Below are 13738 nucleotides of genomic sequence, written 5' to 3'. Positions count from 1 at the left end.
AGAGAGAGAGAGAGAGAGAGAGAGAGAGCAACACTCATAGACAGATGGTGTTTTTATGTACTTTTTGTTCAGGAAGTGAGCTGGCAGAGGAGGCAAGCAGGACGCTTGATATTATATCAAGGAGAGAGGTGGTCGTAGCTCAGAGGTGTTACTGCTGCCAAGCATGCCTGAGGGACGATAGGAAAGCAACAATAACGATGGGAAGTAACTGTGTGAAAGATGGCTCTCGTCGACGTATTGTCGCCCCTAGGCGCCTAGCTTCATTACGAAGGCTCAGATAAAGTGAGGAAATCAGTGGACATGGGAAATCCGGTTAAAATGTGGGCCTCATTGTTGTGCCCGGGAATTCTCCAAAAAAAGGCTGGGCACATATTGAATAAAAAAGATATTATTTTTTGTTTATCTTTTCTTCAAATTATTATCAGCTAGCTTTTTTTCTGACAACGTTGTAAATTCCTTTTATTGTATTGGCGAGCGTTTCTCTTCTACTTGATCAGACGGGACATTTGCTAAAATTTATTTCGAATTGTAAAAAATATTGCTCTCACACTTACGCCCCACCCCTCCCCCCACACACAGGCGCTTAAAAGCACTTTGTGCATTTTAGCACAAGCACAGAACCAGCTGAACACAAACCCATGCCAGTGCCGGATACAAAGAAATTTGGGTTCCAGATCGTATGTCATCAATGGCAGTGCCTCTCCTTTCACTTAATTCGTTTACCCAGTGACAAACTGTATTATATGAAAAAACAGTTTCTCCACTAACACTGAATATTTTCATGACTCAGTTTTTGCGATTCTCCAAGATGTAGAAACGAACATAATATTTTATTTCTTTTGTGAACTCCATCTTATCACCTCAAGAGCGCAAACCATCCTTCCTTTCAGAACTTATAAAAGAATCAAGACTGACATGAATTTCGAGCGCTTTGTTATTTTTCTAGAGTAGACATGCTATAGATGGTTTATGTATTGTGCTTTCATCACTGAAGTCAATATCTTAGCATTTAGATGGCAACCTCCGTCACTTTTAAAATCTACCTTCATGGTCACATATATTTTGTGCATATATTTCTTCTCCATAGCTAACCAGAATCATCAGACGTTGGCCCATTTGGCTGAGATTACCCACACTAACAATATTAATTTATGTTACTTAACTATCAACGAGAAAGCACAGTACATAAAAAATGACTTATTAGACATCGTTTTGCTTCTCCAAGAAGAAGTCCTACGTTTGGTGATATCCGCGCGAAATACAGAGCTTATTATACTCATTACAGAGCCGTAATTACAAAAAGCACAGAACAAAACGCAAGCGGAAGAAAATTAAAGTTCCAAATGTCACTTAAGAACTTGACACGATCATGCAACTTTCACGGGAAGGGTATAGGCTTCTACTTAAAGAAACATAAGAACCCATACTTTAAACCCTTTTCCCCCGCCGTTGTTACACAATATAAATGAAAAGTGTGATTATGAGTTTTAGTAAGAGTTTTACGGCATTTGCAAAACAATGAGGTCGTACTAGTGCTGAAGATTAGAGGTGTTACAAGAGAGTAACAAACACAAAAAGGAAGAAAGGAAAGATCAGGGTGATGAATGTTTGATAGGGAAGGAGAAGCAAACCACACCAGAGCACCTGCCAACCACTCGCTGAGTGTGAATGATCTTAGCCACATGGGCCAACTTCTGCTGATGATTCTTTTAAGTGACCTGAAATAAAACGATTACGCCCATTTCAAGACGTTAAGGTTACTAAAGAGGCGGGATCTCCGAACATAACGCCGACACTCGATAAGACGGAGCCAAGGAACTGGAAAAAAATTGAAAAAGTTCCCAAGAAACCAAGTTTAAGCCTCCATTGGGGATTTCAATCAAAGGCATTACACCAAAGCCCAGCATGCTGAATCAACGTCGCTCCCTCGTTCATCTATATCACCAGAAAGAGCGTGGGGAGAATCAATTTGCCTTTCAGTGCTTTAAAGTACAACGTTACTCGTAATACTATTTCAGTAATATGGAAGTCCCTCTTGACTTTCAAACAACATGTATGATAAATCGACCAGGAAAGTTTATTGAGGTGATTTCTGTTCAAACTATTAAACTTTCAGCAGTCACAAACATGCTGGCTCCCATGCAGAATGGCACACAACACAGAAAGCACAAGGCCAAACTAAAACAAAATCTACAAAATGAGAATTTATTATGTGACGGAATCTCTAAGAGAACTCAAACGCGTCAAGATCAAAACTCCGATAAATCTCAATGATTCAATTCAAAGAAAAAAAAAAGATTTGACACTTGAGTAATTTGGAGCAAATATTCCGACTACAAAACCCAGAGAATTACCAAGCTCGAATTAGAGAAATACACGAGAGTATTTGATACAAGGGGCAGAGGCTGACATGTCTGAAAGGACAATCAAAATGAGACAAAGCAAACAGGTAGGAACATAGTTAAAAGAACTTCGTATTCAAGGCAGCATCACTGAGTAGTGAATGAAAACAAATCCGGACTTTATACTATTGTATTTTCACCCGCCGAAATGATTGAGACTATATCCTATTAAATAATCATATTCCCACTTTTGAGCAAAAGGTAATTATATATTTTAAAACGCACGGTGGAAAAAGGGTATCATGTATTTCAACAAGAAATTTAATTAAAGTTATGAAAACATAAACTGAAGGCAAAGAAGCAGAGATGACAATATTGTATGAGTAATTTGGTTTCAAATTTGGCTGTCTTTGCTTAGGCTAGCTTTTCGTGGCCAGGAAATCATTAAAATGCCCTGATTTTAGAACGTTAAAATGTCCAGGAAAAAACAGCACAGCGGCCACGACAATTAGCCCCACCCCCCACCCTCCCCGGGCCCTAACCTTTTTGAGGTAGACTCCACAAATCGAATTGTTGGCTTACAAAATCAGTACTTGTTGCTGCTTATAAAAGTAGCTCGAAAGTGATGAACCGAGATTTTATGATGCAATGAAACAATTTTGAGTGTTGTGCACACGGCTCAAGTTTAAATTATTTAAATTTATAAGGCCTATCCTTGTCTTTAGGTGTATTTGACGGCAACGATGTTTCCAAATCACCGAAGGGAATCCTGCGATTATTTGATTATGTAGACACTTCGCCCCTATTTAATAAACAATCACGAAAATTCGGTTACAGAGAGGATCAATTTCATCTCAACCAATTAATCATTTCTTTGTACAATAGAAAAGGGTGTGTGTGTGTGTGTGTGTGTGTGTGTGTGTATGTGTGTGTGTGTGTGTGTGTAAGTGTGTGTGTGTGTTGTGTGTGTGTGTGTGTGTGTGTGTGTGTAAGAGAGAGAGAGGGAGAGAGAGAGAGAGAGAGAGAGAGAGAGAGAGAGAGAGAGAGAGAGAGAGAGAGAGAGAGAGAGAGGAAGAGAAGGGAGGGAGAGAGAGAGAGAGAGAGAGAGAGAGAGAGAGAGAGAGAGAGAGAGAGAGAGAGAGAGAGAGAGAGAGAGAGAGAGAGATGTCAGACTTATTGTCGGGTCAGAGCCCGTTGAGAGTAGAATCAAACGAATTTCTCTTCCAGGACCCGAGCATGGAGGAATAGGGGAAAATGTGCAAGGTCACCGTGCCCTCATTATAGCTAACAGTACTAACTACATGTAGTGTGAAATTGGAGGGCTGGAAAATCAAGTCGCCTGAGGATTTTGAATACGTAGATATTTTTAAAAAGTATGAATAAAAACAAGAGATATGTGACGCGATTTACTTTCTCTAATTTATCATATCATCATCATCATCAATGCCTTTCACCCCTGGCAGGGTATAGGCCACATACAAGCTCCTTCCATTTATCTCTGTCCTGAGCCATCCTTCCAAGCTCGTTCCAAGTGAGCTTCATTTCTCTCATGTCCCTTTCCACGCATCTCCTCCATTTTTCCCGTGGCTTACCCCTGCCTCGTGCTCCTGGTGGGTTCCACTGCAGTGACTGTCTTGTGATGTTTCCGCTGGGCTTTCTTAAGGTGTGTCCCATCCATCGCCACTTTCTTAGTCCTATTTCTACTTCTATATCCTTGTGTCCTGTCCTTTCACACAGTTCTTCATTTCTTATTCTATCCTGCCACTTAATTCTTAGAATACTCCTCATACATCTGTTGATGAATGTCTGGAAATTTATCATAAATTTTGCGGTAATTTAATTCTTAATTCATGATTGCATCAATTTGGATTATTTTAGAGTCTGTAAAGAAACCCCAAACGATACTTTAAATAATGAGTATTTCCCACCAACGGATCTGCTTGGATGTAAGTGGCAACAGGTTGTGAGCTGAAATGTACGAGACATCATTTAGAACTTATTATAACTTTTTCTTTTCACTATGCCGTTACATTTTAAATTTTGATTCAAGAGAGTCAGTTATCCGTGCTGCCGTTAATATATCTCCAGACTCTCTCATTTCACTTCATTTAGCAATGTTTTTAATGAACAGATCAACCTCCCCTATCTTCCCCTCCTCCCCCCCCCATCTCTCTCTCTCTCTCTCTCTCTCTCTCTCTCTCTCTCTCTCTCTGTCTGTCTCTCTCAATCTCTCTCTCTTTTTCTGTCACTCTTTTCTCCCTTTACCCATCTTTCTGACTGCTCTGACTGCTCTCTCTCTCTCTCTCTCTCTCTCTCTCTCTCTCTCTCTCTCTCTCTCTCTCTTTCTTCTCCAGGTTCCCCTTGATCTCTTACCCTGTGGATTCCAATCCAAAGGTTTCTTTGTTATGCAGCTGTCTGACTTCCTGAGAGTATGTCCAATCCATCGCCACCACCTTCTTCCTACCTCATGTCTGACTGGGATCTGTCTTGTTTTCCTTAACACTTCCTCGTTGGTGACCCTATCTGTCCATCTGGTCCTCAGTAACTTCCTTAGACACTTGTTCAAGAAAACCTGGATCCCTTTTATGCAAATCTGTGATGCGTTCTATGTCTCACATCCATACAACAGGATTGACTTCATATTTGAATTGAAAATCCTCAACTTTGTTCGGAGTGAGATATCTCTGGTCTTCCAAATCCTATCCAAAGATATAAAAGCAGCCCGAGCTTTTCCAATGCGGGACTTCATTTCAGCACCTGTTCCTCCCTCTCTGTCAATTAAACTCCCAAGATAAAAGGATTTAACGTCTTCTAGTGCATTTCCTCCTATTGTGACCTGCTCCTTTTGTTGCGCATCTGTCCTTAGGACCTTTGGACTTTCCTGTGTGGATCCTCAATCCAACAGACTCCGATAGGCTGTTTAATACTGAAGTCTTTGCTTGCATCTGTTACTGGGTGCGCGACAGAAGCGCCAAGTCATCATCAAAATCCAGATCGCCCAACAGTGTCCATGGTGTCCACTGTATACCATTTTTATGTCCTCTGGTGGTTTCCTTAATCAGCCAGTCGACTGCCAATAAGAAGAGAAAATGCGACAGTTAACTTCCCTGTCTCACACCCGTCTTGATGTCAAAGCTGTCAGTGAGCTGGCCATCATGTACAACCCTGCAACTTGGCCCTTCGTACATGCTCTTGATGAGGTTCACTAACTTCTGTGGGATTCCGTGGTGTCTAATTATATTCCATAGTGTTGCTCGGTATATACAGTCAAAGTCAAAGGCCTTCTCATAGTCAAGGAAGGTGACGATCAGCTGGGAGTTCCATTCCAGGGACTGTTCCACAATAATCCTCAGCGTAGCAATCTGGTCGATGGTTGAGCGATTTTTCCGGAAACCAGCCTGTTCATCCCGTAGTCTTGGACCTGTTGCTGTCTTGATTCTCTCCAGAATGATTCTGTTGAAGACCTTACCTGGTATTGAGAGAAGAAGGATCCCTTTGTAGTTACTGCAGTTGCTGAGATCCCCCTTTTTTGGAAGCTTCACGAGGTGTACTTCTTTCCAATCCTTTGGGAACTTGCTCTCATTCCAGCTCCTGATAAACAGTGGGAGGAGGGCGTTTGCGGTCACATTAGCTTCTGCTTTTAGGGCTTCAGGTGGAATTTGGTCAGGACCGGCCGCTTTACCTTTGTTCAGCTTCTTAATGGCATCCTGAATCTTTTGTTTTGAAGGAGCATCACAGCAGATTGGTAACGTATTTCTTGCTGGCAGGATTTTTGGCGGGTTACTCGGTGGTGGTCTGTTCAGAAGACTGTTGAAATGCTCTACCCATCGTTTCGACAGAGCTTCCTTTCCAAAAAGGATTTTCACCTCTGGGTCCTTTAATGGTACTTCAGATTTCTTGTATTTTACAGCAAGAGTCTCTGTGGTCTGGTAAAGGATTCGCATGTGCCCTCCTACCATTGCCTCCTCTGCCTTCTCTGCCAGCATGTTCGTGAATTCCTCCTTGTCTTTTCTTAGTGATTTCTTGATATCCTGAGTTGTTGTCCTGTGCTGCTCCAATACATCCGCTCTTGACCCTCTTATTCTACTTGCATTCGCTTTTGCCTTCAGTAATGTTCTTATCCCAGTTAAATCCAATGAGTGTTGGCTAATCCATTCCTTGTGCTCCCATTTCTTCTCACAGAGTACTTTTTGACATGTTGATGTAAAGACTTCTTTGACCTTGGTCCAGTGTGTATCCACCTCTGTGTCCTCTCCACCAAGATCAGCCAAAGGTTGAAATCTGTTCCTGAGCTGCAGCTGAAACTCTTCTTTCTTGTGTCGTCCAAAAGACTTACTAGGAACTCCGTTCTTTTGATTCCTGTGCTGGTTCCGTGTTTTTTTAGTCGAAGCTTGAGTTTTGCTAACAGCAGATGATGATCCGTTCCAACATCTGCCCTTCTCTATACTTTGACATCTTTCAGTGAACACCTGAACTTACGAGAGATATAAAAATGATCTATCTGGTTCTCCCTCACTCCATGTGGCGAAACCCATGTAGCCTTGTGAATCCTCTTTTGAGATATTTGCAAACTGCTCACCGTTTATATTCATTTGTCTCAAGCCATGTTGTCACATAATTCTTTTATACCCGACGTTGTCCTGACCAATCTTGGCATTGACATCTCCCATTATGATGCTGACATCCTTCCTTGGTAGTTTGCCAATGAGCCCCTGGAGCCGGCTGTAAAAGGCATCCTTGTCTACATCCAAAGCATCATTTGTTGGGGCGTAGATCTGGACTATATTCATGTTGATGCTCTTGCTCCTTGTAGTGAAAGAAGCCATGATGATCCTCTCCCCGTGTGGTTTCCATCCTCCAAGTGACTTCTGTGCATACTTACTCAAAATGATTCCCACTCCTTCTGCATGGTGCTTGTCTTCCCTCCCAGAATAGAATACTTGTTCCCCTCAGCTGAACTGCTTCTGTCCAGACTGTATCCAGTGTGTTTCGTTGACTCCTAGTATGTGCAGCCTGTATCTCGTCACCTCTTGCACTACTTGAGAACTCTTTCCTGCTTCATACAAAGTTCGAACATTCCACGACGCAATCCGGAGAGACTTGTTCAAAAGAGAAGGTTTCTGGTCAGGAGAGTCCTTTCGGCTTTGTCCGTTGTCCTTCATTATTCCTGCAAGGCAGAAGCTCCTCCGTTTCCAAAGATAGAAAAATAAGCCGTGTTTGTCCCTGTTTCTGTAAATGCCTGTTTTGTTTTACACTGTCTATTTTCACACTTTTTGTTCTCATCAAAGAATGGAATTTGAGACTGATTGGTAGACGATGTTCGAGTTATTTCCACACGGAAAGAGAAAATGGATTTCCTGTACGAGAAAAAAAACGCCTAGCACATTTTTCCAAACTGAAAACAACAAAAAAGTAAAAATTGTCTTCTCTGAAATCCCACTTGTTTCCCAAGGAACGTTTTTAAACATTACTGGAAAAGACGAACTATTTCAAGGCAAATCTGAAAAAAAAACCGAACTCAAACTCAAAATATTCATATTGTTGACACGCTGCTTAGAATTAGTTGAAAAAAAATAGAACTCCAAATGTATCCAGTTTCGTGGAACAGTAGAGCTGAGCCCAAATAAATTAGATATTACTGCTTTGACCTGATTTATTTCTGTGAAAGTTTGTCGGTAATCTACTGATTTCCACTTTTGTCGCCGTGTATCGCTTCTCGCCAACAAAGACGATTGACCAAGTTTCACCAAAACCAGCACTTTCATGGTTTTAGAAACACCGTCTTCTTGAATTTCAGTTCAACAATTGAACAAAAGGAGACTGAAACGCTTTTATTTCTTTTAAAAAAAATTCTATTCTTTATATTTTTTGGTGGTTGGGTAAGCTTTCAGAAAATATCTGGACGTTCACAGTCGGTAGACTGCTTGCATAAGACTAGTCAAATTAAATAGTTAAAATCAGAACCAGAAGATGAAGCAGACATTGGGGAAGGGGGGGTGGATGGGGGGAGGGGGGCGTTACACCCCCCCCCCCCCACCAGCAAATGCAAAACAACAGCAAAGGCCAAATAAATAAATAAATAAATAAAAAACAAACTTAAGAAAGACGCCTTGCAAAAGATTCTCAGATGACTCGGAGCCAGTTAAGATCATAATGTTAAGTCATCAAATCGAGTAGACTTGGCGGCCCACCTTTAACACTTTAACACTTACCTCCCTATAATGTTAAGTCATCAAATCGAGTAGACTTGGCGACCCACCTTTATCACTTTAACACTTATCTCCCTATATTGTTCTTTGTTAATAGATGTATTGCATTTAGTCCTCCTACGGTACATAATCTCACTCGTGAGAAGAGATAAGATTGTTGCTACTCACCTGCGAGGATGTGGCATAGGCTGTAGAGCAGTCCACTGGGAGGTATTAGGGTCAAATCTCTCTACCGTAGACAACCGCACAGAACTGTCAGACCCATCAAAGCCACCCACTGCATACAGACAGCCACCATAGGCCACCAGGCCCAAACCACTTCGGCCTTGAGACATGCTGGTCACCGCTGACCACTGGTCTGTGTGCGGATCGTAGATCTCAACAGCGCGGATACATTCCATGCCGTTAAAGCCCCCACACACGTACATTTTGTCTGAAACAGATACGATGTCTTTGTTCTGACTGGGCAGTGTATAATACATTTTTTAAAAGAAAGAAAGAAAGAAAGAAAGAATGAAAGAAAGAATGAAATAAATAAATACATAAATGAATAAATAATTAAACACCCACACACACACTCTCTCTCTCTCTCTCTCTCTCTCTCTCTCTCTCTCTCCCTCTCTCTCTCGCTCTCTCTCTCTCTCTCTCTCTCTCTCTCTCTCTCTCTCTCTCTCTCTCTCCCCCCCCACACACACACACTAACACACTCGCACACATATATTGTACATATGTATATATATATATATATATATATATACATATATACTAGCTGAGTACCCCGTTCGATGAACGGACTCAAAAGAATCGATCGTCAAGTCGTTGTGGGATAAGTGCGCACTCCTTGTGAACGGAAGCCTCATTTGTTCACAATGACGTCTAAGAAGACGGACTTTCCCAAGATTACATCTAAAACGGAACTAATGAAAAACTGAAAATTAAACTACAGTGATTTCAGACTCCTCAGTAAGACTGTGCACCCTTTAAATGCTCCTGAATCACCGTTATTTTTTTTCAAATTCGAAAGTTAAGTTGTTCCGAAGTTTCAGGCTGCCAAAATGACGACCTTTCACGAATATAATATACTAGCTGGCCCCCCTTTCGATGAAAGGAAAAAGATAGGTGCATTAACATCAACCGAAAGTCATTGGCCTACTATATCTACTCTCTACAGGAATGGAGCAATGAATCTGCAGAGATGCAAAAAATTAGGTCCAAGTCTATATTCTCAAACAAAAATGCGCCTCGTGAAATATTTCTTCCGGCACTTCCGCTATGAAGGACAGCTACGCAGATTTGTTTAGTTTCTCAGTGGAATAATCACAAAGGCCAAAGAAGGACGGGGACTTTTTTTTACCAAATATGTTATTTTATATTCGGGAAATGAATAAAAAAAAATTGGGCTCTGTCACTGGGATCTATCTTTCTTTTTGCAGGTACTTGCCATCTTTCAACTCTGTAGCTATCGTAGTTTTATGGGAAAACACATGTGTTTCCAAGTTGCCAAATATATAATAGATGTATAAATTGATTCTCTATTCCGCTCTCGTGGTTGTACACTCCAGAATGTCAAAGGTGTGGAAACAGTGCGCACTGCTAGTGAACGGAAACCTCACTTGTTTACAAAGGCGTCTTAGAAGACGGACTTTCCCAAGGTTAGATCTGAACAAAACTAATGAAACTGAACATTAAATACAGAGACTTCAGGCTCCTCGAAAAAACTGTGCACCCTTTAAACGATTCTGAACTGAAAGTTAATTAATGGTTCGGAAGTTTTAGACGGCCAAAGTGACGAACTTTCATCAATATATATATATATATATATATATATATATATATATATATATATATATAGCTGGGCCCCCTTCCGATGAAAGGAATGATCGGTGCATTAACGTCAGTCGAAAGTCACTGGCTTATGATATTTACACTCAACTGGAATGGAGCAATGAATCTTGAGAGATGCAAAAATTAGAAGGTTTAGAAGTATATTCTCAAAACAGTGCTCACTGTTAGTGAACGGAAACCTCCTTTTCTAAATTTACAGAGACAGAAGCGTCGGCCTTCAAAACCGATCGGCGAAATAAAGAAATTTAGCTTTTTGCGGCAAAACAGTCTCAAAACTGAAAAAACAACAACCGAAGAGCGTCATGATCTGGAGAATATTTTAACGAATGTTTTGGCGGAAACTGCATATCGATCGATGCAGCCATTAAAAAGCCTTTTGAATAGAAAATGTGGCCACCATACACATATATATTTTTATATATATATATATATATATATATATATATATATATATATATATATATATATATATATGTATATATATATATACATACACACATATATTTTTTATATTATATTATGTATATATGTAATATAAATGTATACTGTATAATATATATATAATATACAGACACACACAATGAGTACGTGATTATAGGGTATGTGGCAGGCGCGGTTCGTCCATAGAGCACGGTCGTGCAGTGCCGCCCAAAATTTTTGAATGCTCTATTACGTAAAACACCCACAATAATAAATTAAAAGAAGCCAGAAACAAATACATGCCAAATATCATATCAAAACAAAGGTCCTTACTGGCGCCATAACTGTCATTTCTATGTCTATAGCGCCGTAAAACATCTACTATGCCATGCCGAAGTCCACGCGCTTTAGCTAAACAGAAAAAGATATTCAACAGTGTAACCTGACATATAAATCGCTCTTGGGGATAACCCAAGCGATGACGACACTCGTAGCGAGTTTGGCGGTACATTAATATTATTAAGCCGACACCTCTCAAATGTGCTCCTGCCGAATAGTGCCGAAACATAGCCCACAGTAGGCAGTCTAAAAATAAACACGATAGACCCTACGCTCTTCTTTGCCAGTATTATGTGAGCCCCGGAGCAATCCTGCGGAGTGCTCAAGTGAATTGTGATTGGTTCATTGTTTGTCTTGCCAATATTTTAAGTGACTCTTGAGCCGTGAACCTGAGGGAGGTGAACGTGACCGTTTTATGAGTTGTGCCTTTGAGTGGTTTTGTAGTGGAGTAGTGAAAGTTATTACATGTACTTGAGTGTTCAGTTCCAATACAGGAAGAACAAATTGATGTTTAGCTAACAAACAAATTTAGTACTAGAAATCAAAGCGACCAGTAAAAAGAATGAGAATAAAACCACGAGGCCCTCCCTCACCAACCCAAAGATCCTAAAATTATACACCGTCTCATTTATTATTCCTTTGACTATCTTCAGCATGCCATAGCTTAATCATTATTGTGCACGCCCACTTTTTAGCCCCACAAGTCGCCCCTGATATGTGTGTGTGTGTGTGTGTGTGTATGTGTGTGTGTGTGTGTGTGTGTATGTGTGTGTGTGTGTGTGTGTGTGTGTGTGTGTGTGTGTTAAAGAGAGAGAGAGAGAGAGAGAGAGAGAGAGAGAGAGAGAGAGAGAGAGAGAAAGAGAGAGATGCGATTAGAAACGTAAATCTATACTCCCTTGAGAAAGACGTTGAACCTATACAATATACAATTCCTGTAGCATTATATAAGCCAAAAAGAACAAATGACATACGTAACCTAATATTGACATGTTGTCATACAGTATCTTAGAAACAGAAAAAAGCCAAAGATACAGAAAACAATTTTACCTCAAAATTGCTATTTCACAACAGTGTGCTGACAGCGCTGTTAGCTTTTGAAAAAAGGAAGACAATGATCTTTTTATGGGGTCCACGTGTTTATTTCAAATGGACATGTGCACATGCTTATGCTTCTTCAGTTGTTGAAAAAAAACCCCAGTACTTCAAAAAGAAACAATAAAATAACGTAAATGATACAGGATCGTAAGTCATCCATTTTGAACACGACAATCTTGCAGGACCAAAACTCCCCTTCAGTAACCATTGGCACAGAGGACTAGACAACATTTTACGAAGAGTGGGTTTTCATTAGCATCCCATTTGTTTACGTTTGACGCAAGGGTGTCTCGTGATTAGAATCGACACTTTACTAATGATTTCTAGAAATTGACGAGGGACCAATTATCCTTTCCGTGAGGATCAGCTGCGGTTTGGATCAGCTGCAGTTTGGTAAAGATAGTACTGGAAGACTGTTAGCCTTTTTACCCCCAGTACAGGAAGACTGTTACTGTTAACGCTTTTTCCCGATTTCTGCTTCCTGGGTTGCGAGGTTTCGTGTTTCTATTGTATATCGCAGTGAATGTTTGTCGAGATCCAGTCTACAGTCTCGGTCCCTCTGGAGAACCTGTGTCACACCTCGAACTGGTCTACTCCATCTTGTTAAAATTAAAAACACTTCTCATCGTATAAAAAGTGGCGTCAGTTGAATCATGAATAGACACGTTGTAAAAAACAAAACAATACGAAAACAAAACAAAAATAAAATAAAGGACAAAAAGAAACAAAACGGATAAGGAAAGACATTCTATTTTGAATATAATATTTTTTCCTTCGGGCAGAGTCCCACAGAATATCTATCAATCTATTTATCCAGCCCGCTTTAGCATGTTCTCCTTCATAAATTTTCTTTTCTTTTCAACTCTTGCCTTCTGTACTTCCCCTGGTAAATTTCAGGGTAGTCGAACCTCTGGGTTTTCAACCTAGCCCAACAGCGTAACTAATTTTTTAAAAACGTATTTGACCGTTTTTCCTCTTTCGTGGGGCTCATTGGCAGCCACATTACGATTTTGAAGTACTCTGTGATTGTACGCTGACCTGAGTATTTTCAGATTTGGCAGGAATTAATTTTGATTTTTTTCTCAGGCGAAGCCTATTGCTATTGATTTTAAGACTCCCACGGGATCTGAAGCGAGCGTAAATTGTACACAAGACATCCGAGATGGTTTGTCCGTGTCCGAGACGGCGCAAGGTGTTCGATCTTACCATCCCTAAGACCACTGGCATGGCTGATAGACACCAGTAGGATCCACGAGTAGCACTAAAATGAGTCTTAAGTAAAGGAGAGAGGAGCCTTGAAGAGACCATAGTTGGGGGTGGGGGGAGAGGAGGAGGTTAACGCAGATGGCAAAACAGAATCAGAGAACTTGAAAGGAGGTGAGAGGAGAACATTTTAATAAAAATTATTTTTTCGTAGCTGCCAGATTTTGATTTAGGGACCTATTTGAACGAGAGGCAAATACAGTCACTTTAGACCACGAGACCCCC

At 40.6% G+C, this 13738-nt stretch overlaps 1 protein-coding gene across 1 annotated transcript in view; it reads right to left on the bottom strand.

The window, feature by feature from the left end:
- LOC101853046 (kelch-like protein 10) overlaps nt 1–13738 on the bottom strand; it is a gene marked incomplete at its 3' end in the record, with an annotated part of 88790 nt that overhangs the window by 3845 nt on the left and 71207 nt on the right. The window contains 1 exon segment of the mRNA XM_013081495.1: nt 8720–8984. Coding sequence (XP_012936949.1) covers nt 8720–8984 — 265 coding nt within the window.

The sequence above is a fragment of the Aplysia californica genome, unplaced genomic scaffold (genome assembly GCF_000002075.1).
Source record: "Aplysia californica isolate F4 #8 unplaced genomic scaffold, AplCal3.0 scaffold00007, whole genome shotgun sequence".
Classification (NCBI taxonomy): Eukaryota; Metazoa; Mollusca; class Gastropoda; order Aplysiida; family Aplysiidae; genus Aplysia; species Aplysia californica.
Note: the sequence above shows the minus strand (reverse complement) of the source record. Positions and strands in the feature narration are given on the sequence as shown.